The 24,204-nt window shown below is 40.8% G+C and overlaps 2 protein-coding genes across 7 annotated transcripts; one reads left to right on the top strand and one right to left on the bottom strand.

Moving 5' to 3' along the window:
* The first annotated feature begins 115 nt into the window (after nt 1-115).
* Nucleotides 116-5,017, top strand: LOC122770559 (caspase-6-like). Of its 4 annotated transcripts, none has more exons than XM_044027485.1 (8): nt 116-211; nt 462-503; nt 2,096-2,138; nt 2,225-2,371; nt 2,478-2,554; nt 2,638-2,816; nt 2,909-3,059; nt 3,590-5,017. In XM_044027485.1, the coding sequence occupies exons 1-8, from the start codon at nt 181-183 to the stop codon at nt 3,823-3,825; spliced, it is 906 nt and encodes a 301-aa protein (XP_043883420.1). In that variant the 5' UTR covers nt 116-180; the 3' UTR covers nt 3,826-5,017. The 4 variants fall into 4 exon arrangements, with proteins under 4 accessions (XP_043883420.1, XP_043883417.1, XP_043883421.1 ...); XM_044027482.1 differs by having other exon boundaries at nt 438-503; XM_044027486.1 differs by having other exon boundaries at nt 118-211; nt 2,641-2,816.
* LOC122770558 (calcium uniporter protein, mitochondrial-like) lies at nt 5,016-23,658 on the bottom strand. 3 transcript variants are annotated; one of them, XM_044027481.1, is made up of 8 exons: nt 23,590-23,658; nt 8,834-8,903; nt 8,571-8,741; nt 6,585-6,689; nt 6,333-6,493; nt 6,036-6,239; nt 5,652-5,768; nt 5,016-5,412 (listed from the first exon to the last, which is right to left on the bottom strand). In XM_044027481.1, the coding sequence occupies exons 1-8, from the start codon at nt 23,593-23,595 to the stop codon at nt 5,335-5,337; spliced, it is 912 nt and encodes a 303-aa protein (XP_043883416.1). In that variant the 5' UTR covers nt 23,596-23,658; the 3' UTR covers nt 5,016-5,334. The 3 variants fall into 3 exon arrangements, with proteins under 3 accessions (XP_043883416.1, XP_043883414.1, XP_043883415.1); XM_044027479.1 differs by lacking the exon at nt 23,590-23,658 and adding an exon at nt 19,556-19,893; XM_044027480.1 differs by lacking the exon at nt 23,590-23,658 and adding an exon at nt 19,556-19,893 and having other exon boundaries at nt 8,571-8,738.
* Between the last annotated feature and the right edge of the window lie 546 nt (nt 23,659-24,204).

Here is a 24,204-nt window from a genome sequence, read left to right as displayed (position 1 = left end):
TGCCAAAACACGGAAGTCCGGACGATTCAACTGTGAGCGACACACGTGAGAGCCAATCGAATTTCCCGGGTGTGTCGTTCAGCCAATGAGAGTGGGAGGGGGAGGAGTTTATCCGCAGTCAAATCGGTATCGTATCGACGAAAACGGTATCATTTCCCAGTCGAGTCAAAGAACGTGAACATGTCCAACACGACAGAAGACAAGCAACAAGGTAGGTTTTCACTCACGTTCTACACACACACACACACACACACACACACCAGCCGTTCACTTCCGTGTGTGTCCGTTGGAAAAACAAGTCTTTCTGCTGCTGCTCCGCCTTTACTCTTCTACTCTTCTCTTACTCTTCTCCTCAGTCACGTTAGTTCGTTATGTGCGGAGCAGGTTTTTAGCTTTAAATGCCATTAAATCATGTCACGTGTCATGAACTTTCATAGTTTTTTTTTGTCTCCCCCATTCAGGAAGTGTTGTCCAGGACAGCAAGACGTCAACAGACAGCACGGGTAAGTACTTCACATTAACCATCACATCGCATCTGATCTTATCTTATTGAAAAATGGTTTTGTTTAAATCAAAGTCCTATAAAGTCTGACTTCCAACTAAACAAAAGTGAAACGAACACCACCAAAGATGTTGTAACATTTTTATTGCCTCCAGGGTCAAAGTACATTCAAGTCAATCCGTGGGATTATCAGGTTATAATTTAACCTTACTTCCTGTCAGTGTTAGTCACCTACAGGTGCTTTGCTGAAATGGAGAGACAAGTGAAAGATATTGAGATGTTCTGCCTAGATACAGTATAATTACATGTTTATTAACACAACTAAACGTGCCTGTGAAGGGTCTCAGTCATTCAGGTCATTGTCTCTGACTGACATGTTACATGTTACATGTTACATGTTTGTTTTTTTGACTACTGCAGGAATATGAACCCCGAACTGACAAATAAATAAAATAATAATAAAAACGTCGTCAGCGTTACTAAAGAAAGTCCAGTTGCCTCATACAGGATGTGTTATATCTGCTTCAGTCAGAAGACAGTTAGAAACACATGTAAATGTACACTAAGTCACCTTCATGGACAGTTATATTGCTCTACTTCAAGCTAAATGTGCCTAATAAAGTGGCAAACCCCTTCATACAATCATAAAGTACATTTCAAGAACATGTGAATGAGTTCAGCCCCGGTGTTAACACTGGTAACTGCTTTTACTGATGTGCTTTTTGACTTACTCAAGTTATAAAGATAAATCTGTTAGCACATTATCATGTATGTGCACATGAAAAACAATACAAAAGAGCACAGCGGGAAATAAAAACATTTCAAAGTTAGAAAATCAAAGCATTTCCATCAAACGCAAGTCAGAAAAAAACTAATAGGATAAACATTTAAAAAATTCAATATACATTAAACATGGAAATTCTACAGCAGCCATTTTGACATGTTGAGCAGGAAAAAGCACATTCACGATAGCTTTATGTAAATCAGCACAGTGTGACAGTGAAGCGGCATGCACTGGGACACACGCAGGAGTCTAAATTGAACTCTCCCGTCATTCATATGATTGTTTACTAAGTCTAAGACTAAGTAAAGGCGGCAGAGACATAGAGACAGAGAAAATGAAATCACATTATTGACGGTGAGCGTTTTTTCCCCATCGACGACAACATTAAAAGCAGTTTATAATTCTAATGTTGGAACAGGTCTGTGTACAGACTCAAGCTGCTGCCCTTACACACAAAGTCTAATCTACATATCTGCAGGGTGGCACATGGAGGTGTCACTTTTGGGCTCTGTTCTTTGCTGTCTTCCCCCACCTGTCAACCATCTATTGAGGACTCTAAGCTGATGGAACAATGGCTGCTTGACCCCGTTCCAGCAACTGTGGAGCAATCAATGCACCTGTATTTTCACTGCTGAACAGCAAAAGCCTGAAAGGCTCAATGATCACGAATTTTCAGCAAAAAGAGTGTTTGTGACATTTAAAAAAGAAGGTGTTAAGCTCGACTTGTCACGGCGTAACTGTTTTGTAATTCCTCATCGTTGCACATTTGATATTCATACGTTGTTTTTGTTTTTGTTTTTTAAATGCAGCATGCACAGAAAACCTAATGGAAACGGATGCTTTTATCCACAGGTAAAAGTTAAAGAGCTTGAAATTGTCACTTCACCGCGATCCACGTCTGCTCTAACATTATACGACCTTGTTTCACGTTGAAACAGCTCAACTGTGGATCCTTTAGCGGAGTATAAGATGAGCAACAAACGACGAGGCCTTGCTCTCATTTTTAACCAGGAGCGTTTCTTCTGGCGTCTGCAGCTCAACGACAGGCATGGAACCAACGCTGACCGCTACAACTTGGAGAGAAGGTACCGCCTGCGGGAGAAATGAACACTGTGTTTAGTCTGAATCACTTGATTCTGTGTGTCCACGTGTTGCGCTGCAGTAACGTCTTTTGGCCTCTTGACCTTTTAGACTGCTCAACCTGGGGTTTGAAGTGAAGGCTTATGATAACTACAAAGTGGAAGAAGTCCTAGAAATTATCAAGAATGGTAGGCGCGTACATGATTACCTGTGAGACCTCAGTGACTAGAACATCATGACTGTTGTCCTGAATGATGTCCTCGTGTCCCAGCAGCTGCAGGAGACAACCATTCTGATTCAGACTGCTTTTTACTCGCCTTCCTGAGCCACGGCGAGAATGACCACGTTTATACCTACGATGGCAAGATTAGTATTCAGGACATCACAGCCATGTTTAAAGGAGACAAGTGCAGAAGCCTCGTAGGGAAGCCCAAGATCTTCATATTACAGGTGAATGCAAATGATCGAACCCACTCTTTAGTGTTCAAAAGAATTGATTTTTAGTTATTAAAGCCTAAAAGTGTGGCTGTGTCCGTCGTTAGGCGTGCCGCGGAGACAAGCACGATGACCCAGTGACCGCTTGTGATGCTGTGGACAGTGAAATAAAGACAAATGAAGTGGTTGTGGACGCCAGTGCTGTATACACCCTCCCTGCTGGAGCTGATTTCATCATGTGCTATTCTGTGGCTGAAGGTGAGTTGTGAAGATGTTACAATAATCTCACTGTGTATTATTATAAACTACTTTAACTGTGACCCATCAAAGTAATCAGCTGTGTGTGGAGCACATGCTGCTCATTAGGAACACACTGACAGAAAGTGTACTCACAGCATCATAGTTTAATGTTCTCTGTAGTGCATGAGGCCGGTTTTATTCATTTGTAAGATGTGAAAGATGATGGGAAAAAAAAACCCCGGAACAAACAAGCTCGTAAAAAGATGTTGTGCCTCCTGACCTGATTAAAATCTGCAGTGCAACATCTTTAAATATAAATTAACCTGTTACATTTGAGCCATTACCAGTTGGGTTGACACAGCGCTGATGAAGCTCCGTGCAGCTTTTCCTGTGTTTTTCAACAAAGCGCTAGCAAAGCAAGATGGCTGAAAACGCCAAGAAACGCCCACAAAAAAAAAAAATGCTTATTGCAGATCGTCATTGTTAATGTGGTCGCGTCGCGCCGTGCAGTCACTATGTATCCCGTCTTGTGTTCTTTGTCATTTAAGGCTACTATTCCCACCGGGAGACCATCAATGGGTCATGGTATGTTCAGGATCTGTGTGAGCTCCTTCAGAAATATGGGGATTCCCTGGAATTCACAGAAATACTCACGCTGGTCAACAGAAAGGTGTCCATGAGAAGCGTTGGGCACGCCAGTGACCGAAATGCCATTGGGAAGAAGCAAGTACCTTGCTTTGCTTCAATGCTCACCAAGAAACTATACTTCCGGCCAAAACACTAACAGTTTCTCATCTCACTCATTTCATTTACTAATTTGCAGGGGCTTTTGGGGAAAAATGATAAATGATAGAAGTTCTTCTTTAGTTCCTCTTCTGTATGCTCGGCTGATATTCATATTTCATTTTTCAAATCAAATCAGTGGCTGTAAAATAACAGGAAGGTTCATTTCCAATGTGAATGTTTCTGGAATGTTTCTGGAATGTTTCTGGAATGTGTTGGCCTGAGGCAATCACTTCAGTCCTGGAACCTCATGTCATTCACTGTGGGAGTTCCAGTTTCTTCTTGAAAAGCCCGATTTCTTACCTTTTTTAAAAACCCCTGTTTACAGGTGGGCTTTTAATGACCGCTGTATCTCATTTCTAACAGGTTTTACACGCTGATTTGATCAGTTTGGACTTTTTTGGGCAGATAAGGTTGTAATGTAATCTAATACAACCACACCTAAACGCCCAGTTTATGGGAGAGTCCATATTAAATCTCAACTTAATAAAGACCACACGGTGAATCATGGTTTGCATGGATTGGATTGCAGTGTTGTGTTAAAAGCCTTCCTGTGATTTTATCCAGCACATACTGTATATTTGCACTTGTGTGAACCTGTATCTGTACTTTTCACATCTTTTTACTTTAGCGTGCTTATTTAATCCATTTTAACTATTGTGGTAGCACAGGAATGTTGTCTTTTTCTGTTACTCAATCTGTTTTTTCTCAATGAGTCAAGAAAATGGGAGAAATCTTTGCTCAGGCAAGACGTCTTTAAATCAAACTCCCGTCTTTGCTGAAAATGTTCAGTTGCAGGTACGACAGGTGTTAGCCAGTGTATCCTGCTACATGCTGTACGTCAGTGTTTCACACTAAACTTGGTTTCAGCCGTCACAGCACACTATCCAGGGACAACGTAAACATGCATTTTGTCCAAGCTCGCGCTACCAAAAAGGGAATTTGTGTTTGTGCCGTAGCAGTTCACAGTACTACGTTTAATATTGCGTATTTGCACCCAAAAAACACTAGTGTGGAGAATTCCTCAGGGAGATGGAGTATCATATTAAACACGTGCTGTGGATCAAAACACCGTGAGCTGATCTCTAACTCAGGGAAAAACAAAACTACCAGCAGACGTACACAGATCCTGTGTATACCGTTATACTTTCCAGGGGTTTTTTTTTAAATAAATGATTCTTTTGTGGGAAAAAGTGTATAATCTGGTTTTATTTCACTTGTGTGCAACAATATATTTGCAAATCTCCATCCTCTCAAATGAAAATAACACAGGGTTAATGTTATCTACATGTCATGCAGATCAATACTTTTGATTTGAACAGTCCATGGTGTTTGTATTTAAGATATATGCGTGTCATTGGCAACATTCTCAACATACTAAATAGAAGACGGAGTGATATGGATTCCTTGTAAAAATGGGCCGTTATCAAAATAAAGCAGGACTCGTTTTTTTTTTGCTCCTTCGAGTGGAAAGTGTGGGCGACGACTCTTTGGGGCTCGGCGTCAGTGTTCATGGCTTTAGCTGGATCTGCTCGAGCGGCAGCTGCATTTGAGTCGGGTATTTCAGACGTCTCAGGTCGTCCTCCACCTGACGCACAACACACACACACACACGCGCTCGTTACTCAGTATCATTTCTGTTGACTTGTTTGGTAATTAACACAATACAAATTATTTCAAGAATATAACGGATGTTCCATTTAAATACTGCACAAGTCGACCTGTTCCCGACATTTGTACGTAGGTATGGTAGATTGTGTCTCTCTCACTATTCACACAGATTACAGAGGATTAAAAATAATAATTAAAAATACTTAATATACCAACCTGAGCCAGTTGATCCTTCAGTTCGTTGTATCGTTTCACACTGAACTTTTTCTTGCTGGCCCCCTTATACATGTAATGCAGGAACTGTCTGTCTTTCGCCTCCGGGTAAACATAATCCTGAAGGCAAACCATAAATCAGATTTGGTGTTAACGTGGGCACAATGCACGCCGGTAAATGACAGAGTGAAGCCCGGTTTATACTGGAGTCTTGGAGAGTGAGATTTTATTGTTATTTCTTCAGTTAGACAGATATTGTCATGTAACGGATGAGCACAGAATCCTCGTATCGTGGACCATGTGTTGTGTATCGTATCATATCGCGAGGTCCTTTGCACGAGTATAAACACACCGTTTGACGATATGACTGACGTCGCCGAGACTCACCTGTTTCGTAAGGACATAGTAGGAGAAGGCTCCTATGCTGGTGGCGTAGGTGATGAAGTATGTAACGGGCTCCATTACATCCCACGAGTAGACCCACCAGGTGAGCCAGGCCAGAGCACCTCCCTGCACCGATAACAGGGCCATGCCAGCCCAGAGAACCCTGGAGGTTTTGAACTCTGCTGTACGTGACAGCTGTGCCTTCATCTGTCAGACAGCAAGACAAGGGAAATGCCATCTTTTACTTTTACTAAAACATTCTAATAAGACACGCAGAAGAGTGTGGCAAGAAATAAAAACCTTCTCTAGTGGCGATAGTTCTTGTTTGAGGTTGTCCAGTTTCTCCAGCAGCTCCCGCTCCTTCAGCATGTGATATTCAGGCGTGTGCAACGCCGTGTGCAGCAGATGCACCACATGCTTCATGTCCTCCAGCTCCATGACGTGCTCACTGGACGTGCACGCTGAGAGAATGGAAAACCAACACGACGGAGTTTAACTGAAACGCAGGCACAATGAGAATCATCTCTGGCCGAGGGAGAAATGCGTTCATACCCGTCTCCGGCGGCTGAACGTCATAGACGGTATCGTTGATGACCAGCTGAAAGTCCTTGTCCAGCAGAGCGTCGATGAGCGTGGTGCTGGCGACGCGCTCTCCGTCTGTCACATGGAGACAAACGTTCAGTTTGGTGCTTTCATTGCAGTCGTATAACTTCATTTAACACTGCGCGGGAATAGGTTTGTGACACGCCAACAGATAATGAGTCACCACTGCATTTATTATTAACCCCTGAGTCAGGGAGTCATTTACAGCTCAATAAAGTCACTCATTCATGCAAAACCTGCAGCGACGGTCCTGTAAAGAGTTAAGGCACATGAGGAAAATGTGGAACTCTCTGAATAAAAGTTGAAAGTTGAATGAAACGTCTATAGTGCACAGGTTTAACATTTGGTTAAATAAATAAAATCCTTCCTATAATCTTCCCTCTCTTTTAAAACCATCTGCCATCAAACACACTTCTGTGAAACACCCCAAGGGCCACATTGACTTCAGTAATCGAACTTATATCAGTGGAACAAAGCAGCAGACAAATTGAATTTTAAACATTTACTTGATGATCCTGCTTTAAAGTAGCTTATTTTAAACATACAGGCAGTTTGCATCTATTATTTTAACTTACTGTTTTTAATTAAACTAAAAATATCCTCCACTGACGACTTATTTTAATTGTCCTATTGATTATTTATGATGACCAGTCTCATCTGCCCTGTCTGTATTTGACTTTTTGTCATTTGTATTGTTCTTTTTAATTGTTGTATTGCCTTGCTATGAATGCACACACACACACACAAACCTGTGAATGTCCCTGCATGTCTTAGATAGTGTAGATACACACGTGGAAATAGACAAAAGAAAACATGTTTTTCCTGCCTGGGAACCTGAGATTCACGTGCGAGAGGCGGAGCGTCGCACTATGAACAAACAAAGACAGAATACCCAGCTCTGTGGTGACGGAGCTATAATATGAACCATAAAATCACCATCTGTCCTGTGTCCCAGTTCAAAGATGAAGTTATTTACTGTATTTCTGTTACACATTAGATCACAAATGAAAGACGCTCAAATAATCACTTCAAACTGCGCTTTCAGTTTCAGTTTCAAGTGTATTCATCAAACCGGCGAGTGGATGTTCCACAACTTTCTCCAAGTCCCCAAAAATGAAAGGTCAAAGGTCAGTGCACACCTTGACTCCATGTCATTGAGAACTACAAATCAAGCCAGAAATCCTGGACCTGAATGAACTAAGACCTGAATTACAACCACGTCAAAGCTAAGTCGGCCTGTTAGCACCCAGAAAACAGAAGAATCAAGAGTTTTCTGTCCAAACGAGTCTTTACAAGTCCAGACTAACACCAGCAGACTGAACCACATCAAAACCAGTCCTCAGGTCACTACACTGGCTTCCTGTGAGTCAAAGCACTGAGTGATCTTGGACCAAATGAGTTCCCTATGAAGCATCCAGGGCTCTAAGATCATCAGGGACAGGTTTACTGTAGAACCAGCACTGAGTTCTTCTGGTCCTGAATACCTGAGGTCTGAAAACATTGCAGCTTTTTCTTAAATTCTCAAATAATCATCATAGTTATCAATGAATTCTCGTCTTTTTAAATGCACTTTTATGGCAAATCACACCTTTATCCATTATGATGTTGATTTTTATGTCTTATTTTTATTTGAATGTGGATTTTAAAGTCGTGCTTTTTTCTTTCAGTGCCTTTGTATTCATACACAGTTGTGCTGTGTATGAATAGTGCAACACAAATAAACTTGCCTTGTCTAATCTTTACAATCAACTTCTATCTAGCAGTAGAAACTTCTTATTTTTGAGTTAGCGGTCGTAATCTATCTGAAAACTATAGTTAATGATTAAATGAGTGTGACCAAAATTCACTGTTTATTATTCACCGGCTACTAAAGCTGGCGGCTGCACACAGCGACTCCACCTGAAGAATGTGTGAGCAGCTAACACTACGTCATACCCTTGGAGAACACAGAAGCAGTGGCTCCGGGATCCTCTTTCTGCAGATCTGCGATCAGGTCTCCGACGCTCATCAGCATCGGCCGGAGGAAGAACACGCACTTCTCATTCCGAGACGGCAGCGGGACTTCCAGGACCAGGCGGCCATATTTGAACTTCAGAAACACGTCTGCTGCAAAATGAGATACGATAAAATAAAATATAAAAGGGCAAAGAGCCAATGTGTGAGGTTAGTTTCATGCCAGTGTAGTAATGGTGCTTCACCACTGGAGGGCGGGAGTGTAGCGTAGAAAAGTGCTTGGCAGTTTCCAAGTAGGGGCAACCTCTGCTGAACCTTTAAAAAGAGAGAGAGAGAGAGAGAGGGAGGGAGGGAGGGAGAGAATAAGACAAAGGTCAATAAAAAAAACAAATAAAAAGGTTTTAAAGTGTTGAGTTTGTTCAGAAACAACAACCCTCCCTGAGCAAAGAGTCATGTCAGCAGAAGGAGGAGAGTAAATAAATCCAGTGCTTCAGTATGAATATGAATATAAATGTCTTTTTCTAAATGCTTTTCACTCCCGTTCTTAAAGGTAAGTAACCTGAGCAGCTGAGATTATGACCGACTGCCTGGCTCTTTCCTGCCGATGCACATTTTCCATCTAAATTTAGGCCTCCATGTTTCATGCTTGATAAAATGCTGGTGTGTGTGTGTGTCTCAGTATAAAGCATTATCAGTCTAAGACCTCAGGTCTCCGTGCTGCTCAGTATCCAGAATACACCCACAGGCTACACTTCATTATCTCAGACAGCATTATTCTCCGTCGTCTGCTTAGTATTCCATGGGCGTCGTCATTTGACTCGGGATGCAAATTCATAGGTATAGCCAATATTAAAAGCCACTGAGATGTGATGCGCCGTAAATCTCACGTTAGGACACCCGGACACTCTACATCAGCGATTTATAAAATCATATCATGCTCCAGAGCATTTGCTGTGTTCCTCACTTAGCCGAGATTCAGAGGGGTTCTATTAAAATACACCACGGTCCAAAACAACACCTAGAGAACAACAGGTTTACTTGATCGATATCACATTAAAAGAAGAGCTGCCCACTGGTTTATGATGCCACAGGACAGTGTTGGTGGTTCAGAGGAGGAGCTTTAAAGCCGACCTGCATACATTTGAGGTGTTTTTGTTGTTGTTGATGTTCTATTATGCTGCATCCTTCATCGGAGACAGGCTCTGTCATGCAATACTATCGACCCTGACGCAGGGAGTGTCTGTACACCTTCAGTGTGTGTGGCGGCGACGTGTGAACAGGTTTTGTGAGCGGTTGGAATTCACTTGTTTTTTTTTTGTCAAACTCCAACCTGTTTGGAGCCATCTTGGTTCAACAGTGCAATGTTTGTCTTAACTAAGTGTCCACCGGTCGAGACGCCACCACTAAGAATCTGCAACCCTGTTCTACAGCTACTGCACTAGGGATGCACGATGTTGGAGAGTGAGCGGTTGCAGAGGTTGTTTTGTCTCTTCTGTAGTGACATTAACATCACTGTATTACATACAAAAACAGTAATAACAGTTGTAGGTGGTGTCAGCATAGAAGTCATGGAGGTATTAAGCTTACTGCTGTAGTCATTAGTCACATGGTCAGATCTCGGCGTGTTTGCCGATATCTGATAATCCATTTTAAAGTCGATATCGGACGATAATATCGTGCATCTGGACTGTGAAGAACAATGAAAGTGCATATCCTAAATGAAACGAGGTGCTGAGCTGGTGTGAACTCTCCAGATGTTGTGTAACCACAGAGCTGCAGTTCACCACACATCACTACACCAGCACTTTTGTCTTCCTGTGGCTCTGTTGGGACATTTCTACAGTGTGAAACAGAGTCTGTGCCTCGGTCACAGCATTTCAACAGTGCTGTGAGGGGCTCTTAAAAAGTGCTACTTCCATTTGATGCTTTTTCTTATTATTTCCCTCTCGTGAGCCCCGAGCATTATTAAAGAACCATATTAAACCATTGCAGAACCCCGTTATACTCAAATATTGATAGAAAATGTATTGGAGCCATAAATCTGAAACCATAACATTTCCCACAATGTTAACGTATAAAAATTTTTTTACTTTCTTACCAACCAACGCACGTGTCATTTTTATAACATTTGTTAACGCAAATATCCCATGCAGCAACTCACTGTATATTGACATGTAGACATGGTGAGGACCAAAAAAGCTTCCGGATCAAGAAGAAAGGTGACTTTGAAAGTGCCAGACGAGCTGGTCTGACATCTGATCTCTCGGGGTTTACAGAGAACGGTGTGAAAGAGAGGATATTAGAGAATGGTTATATCTGAGAATGTAACTCAGATATAACCATTCATTACTAGCAGGAAAATGTCTAATGAATACACAACACATGGTACCTTGAAGACCTTTATTACGTACATAATACTGTACTAGAGCTGCAACTATCGGTTATTTTCATAATAAATTAATCTGTCGATTATTTTCTCGATGAATCGTTTGGTCCATAAAATATCAGAAAACCTTAAAAATGTTGATCGGTGTTCGTCAAACCTGGAAATGACGATGTTCTTAAATGTCTTGTTTTGTCCACAAACCAAAATGATTCACTTTTAATGATTTATTCAAAGAAATGAAGAATACTCACATTTAAGAAGCTTAAACAATCAGACATCTTGTTTTAATCATGAAAAAAAGCTCCGAACCGATTAACTGATTATCAAAATAGATGTCGATCAATAATCGACTCATCTGTGAATTGTTTCAGCTCTACATAATACCTAAAGACAAGGTCAGTGAGTTTAATCCAGTATTCACTCACTGTCTCCTCATACACTGAGTATGTTAAACAGGCTGAAAAGCACCTGATACTGTACATCGTCCTCTGTGCTTTATTTCATGGATCTGCAGCCATGTGTGGCACACGCACGCTAATCAATGATGTCACTCTCATTAGTCGATCTGCAGCTAAACATGAAGAGAGAAGCCAGTGTGTGTGTGTGCGTGTGTGTGTGTGTGTGTTGCCTTTTCTGGCAGAAACACTGACCTTGTCAGGACCAGTAGTCCTCCTGTGTGTGTGTGTGTGTGTGTGATCAGTGACTGGAGTCCAATTCAACAACCGACTGCCTCTAGGGAGTTGATGCTTTGTGCACACATTCCCGTCTCATACTAAATCAACAGACCGTGGCTTGTATGGAAGACAATGTTGCCGTGTGAGAGCTGTGTGATGAATAATATTGTATTTCCACACCCGCGTGTTATCGTTTCCTCTCACGCCTTGATGTGGCAGCGACACATCGTCTCACACAACACAGCAACAATGTGTTAGTGTGTTTATAGTAAACACAATTAAATCACTCAATCTCAGGGTCACATGCATAATCTTAAGCTTCACCGTGGCTATTCTTGTGAAAAAAAAACAAAACAAAACAGGACACACCTATTGTATTTTCTACACCGACAGCACTGTCCTGCCTGAACAAGCCTGGACGAAGCAGGGCAGCGTGCAGGCAAACACCACTCCCCTAAGATGCCATGAGACACTATGCACAGTCTGCAGAAAGGAATGGTGGCCGCTGTCCATCCCTTGTCCTTCACACATTTTGGAAATCAGCTGCAGGGGACAACGCTGCACAGCTGCACCTCAGCACCAAATCATTTCCTCCAGCTGTGCTTCCACAAAACAATCTGTTAAAGGTATATTTACCCCCATGATCTATCGAGCATGTCTAATTTATGCCACGCCAATCGGGAGAGAGGGAGAGAGAGGGGGAGAGAGAGACAGTGACAAACTGCCGTCTCCCTCCTCTGCAGTAAAGCAGGTCTTGGCTTCGTACTCGAGCAATAATCAGGGTTATCTTGTTGACAAGCAGCTTGATTCTCCCTGCAGTCGGCCAGCAGGTCACTTCATTATGAATCCTGTCACAATTGAGCTATGGCTTGTTGCAGCTAACCTGCATCCTGCTTTTGTCATCACATCACCACAGGTTTGATAGGTTTCAGCAGAAGGTGTGACCTCTTAGTGCACACTGGTGCAATCACAACAGAGTGGCTTATAGGTGTGCCTACACACCCAGCAGAAAAGGCTGGGGTGAATAACAAAGGCTGTCGAGATGAGAAATTGAATTTGTTCTTGTTGGCATCATGAACGAGAGCAGCCAGCGCCCAAACATGACAAAAGACGCGTACACTGCAGTACATTTGTGATGGCATGAAGGTGAAAGAGGAGCAGCTAAAGCTGAATTACATTACAGAAACTATGTAAATCTACTGGTACACCATACCATCAGACAGAGGGAGCACTTGTCTATACAGCGGCAGCACAGAAGCGTGTTAATCCCATCAACCTGCTGAATGAGCAGCAGAATTCACTGATATAAAACAAATCACTTCCTAAGTGCAACGAGATCCAAGCGGCGCTGAACTGAGAAGCACAGAGAGTTCAGAGAGGCTGAGTCAGCGTTGGGTGAACAGACATTTGCTTAGAACTTAAGCACTTTTCATGCATGACATGAACGTGACGATGGAACAGTGTAGTTCACAACAGCGGTGCAAAAAAAAGAATCATCGTTTTTCTGTTAGCTTACGATCAACCCTTCATCGTTCATGCTGCACAACAGTGTTTGTACAGAACCGAAAAAACAAACACTTACATACACACTTGTACGTTCTAACACATGCTCGGAGTGGGAGGGAATTCACTTGATTAGAATGTGCAACTTAAATCCTACTGACTGAAACTTTAACGGAGCAAAAAAAACAACTTCCCTTCCTGAAGTAAAGCTGCGATGAATAAAATTTCCTCTTTGGTCACCCATCACCAGACAATGCTTCACCACAAGGTCACACCAGGACAAGAAACACACTGGATATTAACTATAACTTCAGTTTGTTAGTTTAAAAATGATTTACAGGACAGTAATGGTCAGGAAGCACAGAGGAACACGGGGTGAGATGTGAATTAATATGCCCAACAGATGCTCCACTTAATAAAAGGTATAAATTAGGTCTAATCAGCCACTTTATTACTTTATTACTCTCACTAACGCTCTGTTGAAGAGTTTTCATTCAAGAGCAGAGCTGGTCTACAGAGCATGACCTTCTAATCTACTCTAATCTGCTCACTCAAACACAAGTGTCTCCCTGTGGGTGATGTCCACGCTTCTTTCAAACCATGTCAATTTAAACATAAATGTCAACATGGTAAAACATGAAACACAGCAGATGGAGCCAGATTAAATCAGATGAAAAAAGCAAACATTATCTCAGCATAGCAGAGATTAGGGAAGCCACAGAGTACAAACCACCCACAGGTGATAAACTCGTTACACTGGACATCATTTATGTCGCCTCAGCATTTACTTTAGAGGTTTTATCTCTCCAGACTTTGCCGCCTTACCTTCGTTACACACATCTGCAGCGTGCCTCATTAATGTTATCAGGTTCAACGTTGACATTCAGTTTGAATCGAGGTGATTTTGCTTTTATGTTCGGGCATTTTATGTTCGACGTTTTGCTTAAGCACACACTTTCGTTTTATGATTTTTGCATCCAACTGTAGCTGCTTTCAGATATTCATGAACTCTGGAGACATTCCAGAGATTGTCCACAATGTGTGTGTGTGTGTGTGTTGACGCAAATGTCTGCAGAAGTTGCTCCCGAGATTCTCCTGCCAGCTTCCAGACCAGTATTTGGTATTTCGGTCCAGTGAATGAGTCAGACGGAGTGTGTGCTCCGCTCATGCAGGAAGAACTGAACTGAACTGAGTCTAATGATTCAGTTACACCAGAAAACAACGCTTCAGTGTGTCGCGTATAAAACAACAAATCCCAGAGAATGTCTCCACCGTAAATCTCCGTACATTACCCACAATTCATGTCTAAGAAGACCTAGAGTATTAATAACTAGTATTTACCAGTTGGTTTTAATTTCCTGACTGTGGAGGGAGGCTACTGCCGGTGTGGGAATAAACCAAATGTGTCACAAATCAAACAAAAAACTAAGAGGTGAGCAAGTTTGTATCGTACCTTAACATCAAATGATGACCAACTACCCCAAACTCTAGCATAGATAGACTACAAGAACAAACCAATCAACCCCCTCACCCTCAAAAACAGCAACTCCCAACGGTTTAATCCTCTTTAGCCTCTTGAAACATTTCAATCAATCAATAAATCAATCAATCAATCACTCACTATTGATTGTTTCATTTGACTCAGTAAAGACAAGGCAAATGAAACACATATTTCTACTATTAACACATGCAATGAAAAGAGTCAGTTGCTGCAGAACAAGACCTGCATCAAAAACACTGCAAGTCAATAATTCTATGTATCTCCACGCTCCTGCCATGCACAGTACATGCACAGTGCATGCACAGTACATGCACAGTACAGTAGAAGTGTTAATGAACAATAAAATACTGTCATTAGCGCCAGACGCTTTCTGCTGCAGACAGAATAACATGCGTCTCTGACAGTTCTCTGCAGACGCTTGGTAGCAAATGGCTATTTTTCAACATTATGAGGCATAAATGTGACATTTGTCTCCGTTTCAGGGGAGAAAAAAAAACCTTATTTCAGCACACTCAAAATATCAGTGTAAAGAGATTAGAGAAGACACTGTGGAAAACCTCCCAGCAGGTAATTAAATTATGCCACACTGCAGAGGAAGCCGCGTCACTTATCTCTAATCTGTAAAACTATTACAGTTCAGGCTCGACTATGTGGCCCAAAAAAAGCCAAATCAGCTGATAACGATAATTATTAGAATAAAATGTCAGATAATCAAAGACGGAGATTTGCTCCTGAGTGAGAAGTTGAAGAAACAAGTAGTTGTGGTTTTAAAATGACCCGACTCTAGTTACAGTATTGTCTGTGGAAGATAAACGAACCTTAATATATCAGTGTAAAAGCTGAACCCTATGGTGTCAAACCAGGGATTTAAGAAAGGATTAGGATTAATATTAAGGAAAGGATTAATATTACCTTCTTTATTTAAATTTCCTCTGGTATTATCCCTGGTCTGTCTCACTGCCTGCCACCTTCTTCAACTAAGGTCATTTCAAGAAGTCGTCTTGGATAAAATAGACTACTTTCTCCTGAAAACTGATCCGTTAGTCAGTGGACGTCTTATTAAAGGGGCTGTGCCAAGACTTTCTACATAACCTGAAGTGCAGCCACTCCAGTAATAAGAGAAATTTAGACTCTGTAAGGTTTTTAGTAGTTCAATATTCGCTCAAAATGCTCCTGCAGCTTATATATTTTTTATAAATGAATTTCTACCTTGATTCTAAGAAACTGCACGAAGAAGAAACCGTCCATTTGAGTTATACACCGATTTTATACACCGGTTAAAGATCCAGAATATTATAATAACAGAATATTTATACAGATAATAAGATAAGACAGTGAAACTTAAAATGGAAATAGAAAGAAACATAAAATATTAAGATCATAAACATTAACATGGTATGTATAATATAGACAATGAGTGTGCTGGGTTATGCTTGCTGTGCAGTCAAACAGCTGCAGGGAGGAATGACCTATGACCCCACTCACTGAAGGAGCTGCCCAGTGCTGTGAAGGTGTATGTGGGGGAGGGGAAATCCCTATTACTGTACTTCTATCGTGATGATATGATTTAAACACATGACATGTGGGTAATAATGTGTCTTATTCAGAATAGTCTGAGTTACATTTATGATTTATTCTGTTAGCAGCTGCAGGGATTCTTAGTTTAAATCCGAGACAGATTTTAACATATGTTGAAGTCTAAAAATAGAACTCATCTTAGTCATTTTTGTGCATGGGTGTGAGTCATGACAGCTTCCACCCAGATATGTTTGTGTTGCTCTGCTGTAAGAGAAACTGCTCAGTGTGCAGCAATAGTACAGCAATTCCCACTCCTGGCCTGCACTGTCAGACACTCAGAGAACGGAAGTGTCCTTTTGGGATCTGAGCGCTCCACTCAAGACTCAGCTGACCTCAACACTTTCTCACAGGGTGTGATACCACCGTGGATGATAAAATGTACGTAGTTTAAAGTGGACCGTTTATAACAGCTCGTGGTACATAAAAGTGAGCGGAACCTGGCCACAAAAACCCCAAAGAGTGGTGAATAGATGCAGTGTGGTTTTTGACTTTAGGCCGCGCACCCCGGTGTCCTCTACAACGCTCGACAAAGACAATTTATATCTATGTGCTGCATATGAGAAATATTATGTTAATTTTACTAATGGTGCATTCACACCAGCCTTTCTTCATCGAATCCTGTTGCTGGGAGAGTGCAGTTTTTTGGGGAGGTGTGAATGCGCAACCAAACTCTGGTCCGCCTAAAAACGTAGGTCTGGGGCATTGTAGGTACAATGCAGGGCATTATGGGTAAAAACAACCAAAACATATGCACGTGTAGAGCGATAGCCGTGAGAATTGTCTGAGCCTATTGTTGCAGCGTTTATGTGTCGTATGTTTGCATAAAACTAACTAAAACACCAGGCAGCTCCAAACAGAAGTTACCCTGCATTAACCAAGAGATGAGCGAGTTTTGTTGTTCATTGTTTATCTTGTCTTCTCCTTCAGTAATTCTTGATGCAGCGCTGCCTCAGACGGGGAGGGGAATATGTAATTCAAAAGGTTTAGTTTGGTTTACTAAAGTGTGAACGCAAACTCGGACTGGCTGAAACTATTAGACATGAAACCAACCTGAATGGAAACGTATATATACAGTATATATATATATATATATATATATATATACACATATATATATCGATATATCAGCAGATCGGATCAGCAAAAACTCCAACCATCTCGCATCCCTACACAATATGATACAATAAGATGATATTGAGTATAGCAGTGTTGGTGACACCTGTTAAGAGTGTGTTGAGATGAACTGTTCACTGATTTTAAATTAAAAACTGTTGCAAAGAACCAAATTGGCCTATTGCATACTGTATATAATGCAGCTTATCTGACACAGGGTTTATTCTTTACTACTGATGGTAATTCATATATTTAAGTTACCATCCTTGGATTAGAACACACAAACACACACACACACACACACCAACCACATAACTGGCTACAAATGTTCAAAACAAGTGTCAATCAGAATGAGGTATGAAGGTGATTTGAACAGTGACGTGAAACATTGGCATGGTTGTTGGTGCCAGACGGGCTGCTCTGAGCATTTCTGAACTTGACTGGTATCTTCACACACAACCATCTGGTCCAAAGAAGACATATCCATATATGAAGAAGATATATATATATATATATATATATTCATATATAAAGAAGATATATCCATATATGAAGAAGATATATCCATATAAAGAAGATATATCCACATATAAAGACGTTATATCCATATATAAAGAAGATATATCCATATATGAAGAAGATATATATATATATATTCATATATAAAGAAGATATATCCATATATGAAGAAGATATATATATATATATCCATATAAAGAAGATATATCCACATATAAAGACATTATATCCATATATAAAGAAGATATATCCACATATAAAGAAGATATATCCACATATAAAGAAGATATATCCATATATAAAGAAGATATATCCACATATAAAGCAGAAATATATCAACATATAAAAGATATATCATATAAGAAGATATATCCATATATAAATAAGATATATCCACATATATAAAGAAGATATATCACATATAAAAGAAATATATCCACATATAAAGAAGATATATCCACATATAAAGAAATATATCCACATATAAAGAAGATATATCCACATATAAATAAGATATATCCACATATAAAGAAGATATATCCACATATAAAGAAGATATATCCATATATAAAGAAGATATATCCATATATAAAGAAGATATATCCACATATAAATAAGATATATCCACATATAAAGAAGATATATCCACATATAAAGAAGATATATCCATATATAAAGAAGATATATCCACATATAAAGCAGGTATATCCATATATAAAGAAGATATATCCACATATAAAGAAGATATATCCACATATAAAGACATTATATCCATATATAAAGAAGATATATCCATATATGAAGAAGATATATATATATTCATATATAAAGAAGATATATCCATATATGAAGAAGATATATTCATATATAAAGAAGATATATCCACATACAAAGAAGATATATCCACATATAAAGAAGATATATCCATATACAAAGAAGATATATCCACATATAAAGAAGATATATCCATATATAAAGAAGATATATCCACATATAAAGAAGATATATCCATATACACATTTCTCTGAGTTAAAAAAGGCCAGAGGTTAGAAGAACCAGGCTGGTTTGAAAATGACAGAAAGGAAACAACAGTGAGAGAAGAGCATCTCTGAAAGCAGATGGACCACACACACACACCTGGTGTCACTGACACAGGGTTTATACTCTAGTATTTAGTATTAGAACACAGAGTATAAGTGAGCTGCACTGAGGAGAAAAGCTCACAAATCAAATCACAATTGTTCCGTGTGCAGGAAACTAAATATTGCAATTAGACATCTTCTTCTAAAGCGTTGAGGCGCATTATTCATCATCCTCGTTGCTGACTGAGCTGCTTTATCAGGGGAATAATTGAATGAGCAGTGCTTGAGTGGTGAGATAATGCTCAATAATGCTCAATAATGCTCACTTTGCATGGCTCGATCAGTCAAAGGCACATGTTTAGATTACACTCAAACCCCCGCGGAGCAAAGTAATGCACTGGAATAATGTGAAGACTGTAACATACAGTAGATAGTGACAAGTGAATAAAGAATGTAGGCCTGATGAGACAGGAAACAGAGTTCAGAGACACGTCTTTAAGCTCAAGTCCGCTACCACACAGACCTAAACTTGATGTTTTTATCAAGAGAACAGGAAGTCCCATGTCCACCACATACGATGAAAGCGTGAATGACACGGACGACTCCTTTACCTGGTGTAGAGACGTCGCGGGACGAGCGGTGGCGGGGAAACCGCGGCGAAGAGGCTGAAGACTTCCACAAAGTCTCGCCGTAACTTTACCGACCATCCGCACCGAAGCCATCGTCTGCCGTTCACCGTGTTATAGCCGCGTTCGTGCTGCGATCATACCGAGCAAAGATTCCTCCACAGCGAGTGAAGCCGAGCCTGGTGTTCCTCTGCTCAACGGCCCAGCCACTGACTCTCTCTCTCTGTGTGTGTGTGTGTGTGTGAGTGAGTGAGTGTGTGTGGGGGGGGATAACAACAGATGTTGGGACAGCTACGGGACACACAGACAGACTGACGGACAGGGAGGGAGAGAGGGAGGGGGGGAGGGAGGCACAGCCCTGCCTGAGCCGCATACCATTTCCTCCTACTGGCAACATGCGCGCTCTGCTGGGCCAGATTCCACTTTCTTTCACCCCCCCTCTCTCTGTCTCTCTCTCTCCCTGTCTCTCTCTTTGGACTGTTTCATGACTCATCCAGGAAGGAAAGGCAGTTTTGGACCAAGATACAAGAACGAGATTAAGCACTGACACATTTATACTGTAAATACTCAAAGTCCGTTTTACATCACTTTTTTGCACCACAGACATATTCAGGAATGGAGATTTCTTGACTCTCGGTCTCCCTGACAACACAGTGTAACAGATAAACAACACAGAGTAGCAGATTTAAGTATTTAAAGAAAAAATATGAAATATAATATATTCGTGCAAAGTGGCAAACAGTAAACTATAAATATAAAATATAAGTACAAATACTTATATTTAAAATACTGTACCCAATCCAACAACAACAAACTCCATTCCAAGTGTGGGCTTTAATTAAATTTACAAATATTAACAGGATGTATCATCAGGAAGCAAAGGAAACATGTTAAACTTTATTTATGAGCCACAACCTGTGTTTGTTCTGTTGCACCGCCCAGTTCTCTGTCTGTCTGTCTGTCTGTCTGTCTGCAGCTACGAGCTCAAAGATGCTGTGTAAAGTGGAACAGGTCGACTCGATTTGAATTTTGTTTGCATTTCCATTTGGAATAGAAGCAAAATAACCAGGCCCAAACATTAGATCTTTCTGTAGCCTTCCCTTGGGCTCCCAGAGTAAAGGTGCGGCACAGTACGGGTGGAGCCCAGTTAAGGTACTGTTCTTAGTTGAAACGTAAGGTTGACCGAGGGCTTCACCATTCCAAACCAAACAACATGACTTTGTACGAGAATAGACTGCAGGTGTTGAAGAAACACTCAGTCTGATGACTTTCGTGGGTCTGTACCAGTACAGTCCACGGTTTCATTGGGGTACCAGAGTAATGGTACGGTATGAAATCACAACAGTGAGCTGATTGGGTGACAGAAAAGGGTCCTGTCCTTTACCGTTCCAAACCAAACTGTACCATGACGGAAACACGGCTCAAGCAAATCCAGGGTCAGCAGTGAAGGTGTGTTAAAATGTACTTTTTCTATCTCAGTGCCTTCCAAACATACAATAAAGATAAGCCGTGTTTCCATCATGGTATAGTTCGGTTTGGTACAGTACGGTACAGTTTGGTCAGGCCTGTGTTTGGACTGAGAACAGTACACTTACTTGATAGGCTGAGCGTGGCCACATCAGCCAGATACGTAGCGTGACATACACACGCAACACACAACAAACAACAACGGTTGGTTGTTTTCTGCTCGGTTTGTGGCTGTATTGGCGTGGAACAGTTCAGTTTGGTGCCGACAGTAAATCTTTTTTTGTGTTTCCATTAGGAATAGGACTGAAATAACCCCAACTCTTCCACCTTTTGGTATCTTCCCTTGCTGTACCAAAGTAATGGAGGAGTACAGTGTGGGTGTAGCTTGACTACAAGCCAAGTAGAGCTGAAACAACTAATTGATTATTAACTATTTTGATAATCGATTCATTGGTTTGAAGCCTTTTTCATGATTAAAACAAGATTTCCGATCTTTTAAGCTTCTTAAATGTGAGTATTTTCTTCATTTCTTTGCTCTGGATAACAAAGAAATCATTAAAAGTGAATCATTTTGGTTTGTGGATAAAACAAGACTATTCAGAACATCATCATTTCCAGGTTTGACGAACACAATCAACATTTTTTAAGATTTTCTGATATTTTATGGACCAAACGATTAATCGAGAAAATAATCGACAGATTCATGGATTATGAAAATAATCGTTAGTTGCAGCTCTAAAGCCAAGTAAAGGTACTGTTCACAGTCGAAACATGAGGCGGACCAAGGGCTTTACCGTTCCAAACGACACCGTACCATTATGGAAACACAGCTTTTGTCTCTGCAGGTGTTGAAGAAACACCGGTCGCAAGGGAGTGACACTTTTCTGTCGCCCAATCAGCTGTCGTGGTTCTTACTCCACCCACACCGTACCGGTACTCTGCTACGCCAAGAGAAGGGTACGGAAAAAAGGAAGCAGTTGGGGCCTGGTTGTTTTGGTACTATTCCTAATGGAAATGGAAAAAAAAAAATGGACCGCACCGAGCCAAAATGGCTTTACATACGCAGCCACAACAAGTGCAATATCAACGCAATTGGATCATTGTTTCTTAATGGAATAAAAATAAGGGGTCTTATGGAAACAACCATCACATATTGCTGTAAACAAGTGAAGAGAACTTTAAATTACACAAAGGAAAATCAACAGGACACCTTGTGTTGTACACTCACACAGGATGGAGGCGGAGTACAGTTCTCAAAACACAAACAAATATGTGATAACTCAGGAACTCAGAGCTTTTAGAAAATGAAATACCAAGAAGGATGGGCATTCAGGCGGACTCTTCTTGTAAATACAATACAAGAATATATCAGCCTGTGTGTAAATGTGTTTTGTCTGCACTTTAGCAACTCACTGGTGACCATTCACTGTCTAAAATATAGATATTTATCTCAGGCGTTGTCAGTGAGAGCACAGTGGAGACACAGACAGCTTAAAGCACAGTGATACCTGATGTTGGCATGGGACATAAAAATGTTTGTCATCTCAGTGGGGTTTTTATCAGGAACACAGTATACTGGGCAACAAAATCCACTTCTTTTAGTGGCCTGGATTCAACACCATGGCTGCAACGTTCCTTTTGAGATTCAGGCCCACAGTCACATGATTGTATCACACGCTTTCTGCAGAGTTGTCAGCTGCGCATTCATGCTGCAAATCTGTTTTTCCGCCACATCCCTGAGGTTTTTTTTCCTTTTGGATTCAGAGCTGGTGATGGCAGTCTCCACTGGAGTTCACTCAGCACTTTATTCATTTTAACCGGTTTCTCAGGCTGGAAGGTGCCACCGGCAGACGGCAACGTGTGACCAGAATAAGATGCACATGGTCAGCAGGAATACTGCAGTAGGAATTGTCACAGTGATCACATTTGAATCTGTGCCGTTGTAAGCATGTTTGGATACGTGTGTGTGCAGGTGTTGTGGTGTTTGGTGAGAGTATACTGTAGCATCGTCTGAATATAAATGTAAAGCCTCGTTAGAATGCAGTGTAAACAGGCCGTGCAGAGGCAGGACGAGGATCTCTGCTCTCTCGCCCTCCTCTTCCTCACATATACTTCAGATACCGACAGAGAGAGATAAGATTATTATTATTTAATTTACTTTTTTGTTTCATTTCCTATGCATTCTTTCCCTGAGCTCCACTCCGATCACATACCCTGGTATATACAGTAAAACAGTATTTCTGAGTGAACAAATGTCCATGAGTAAAGGAAGGAAATCGTCTCTATTGTCGTTATACAACTGGAACTGGAGGGCTGATAATTGTGGAGCGGTCAGATTTGATTGGAGCAGATTCAAAGGGCCTTTTTCACAGCAGACATTTTGACATTTTTTCATGGTTTGCCCCCACTTTCTTTAAGATTATGGGGTATTTGGTGGCGACATGTTGTTGTCCTCCCCTTTGTACTTTTAAACAAATGAACACGGTTCATTTTTGTCTACTTTAAAATGGCGCATTTGTAGGATAGACAGAGAAAAAAGTAAGTCGACTTACGTGCATGTGTCAGTTCCACTGACGACTTGAGCTTCACCCAAATCAAATCCTGCCCTGGTTCATGGATCTGGACTTATTGTCTACAAACTAATCAATGAGCTCATTTGCTCTGGGCTCTTCTTATTTATGACCAGGGAGAATCACAAACCAGATACCACCACAGTCTGTTATGCACTGTAAGTAAGCGACAATGCTTGTTGAGCTGAGTCTGCTGTTATTATGGTCTGAGTACAACAGCCAACATTGTGTTGTTTCCTGCCAGACAAACTGTTTTGAAAATGTGATGACTAGACAGAACATACTGTATGTGTAGCTTTTCATCATAATAAACCACAGTTAGATCTGTTTTATCCCCATATGGGCTCAAAAAGAGAGAACAGTTTTATTAACATAAATCAGATGCAGAGGAGCCAGCGTTTATTTTTAAATTTTTATAATTTGTGTCATTTCTTTTCCTTATACTTTTCCCTGCAGACCTTTGCAGTGAAAAGCTAAGATTTCTGAGTCATCAACAGAAAGGTTGGATGTGATCAATAAGTGTTTGAGTTTTCTCCATATTGAAATTAATTAGTTTTGAATTTTTTTCTTTAAAGGAACATGCCTCACTGGTGTGCA

Source organism: Solea senegalensis, linkage group LG6 (genome assembly GCF_019176455.1).
Source record: "Solea senegalensis isolate Sse05_10M linkage group LG6, IFAPA_SoseM_1, whole genome shotgun sequence".
Classification (NCBI taxonomy): domain Eukaryota; kingdom Metazoa; phylum Chordata; class Actinopteri; order Pleuronectiformes; family Soleidae; genus Solea; species Solea senegalensis.
Note: the sequence above shows the minus strand (reverse complement) of the source record. Positions and strands in the feature narration are given on the sequence as shown.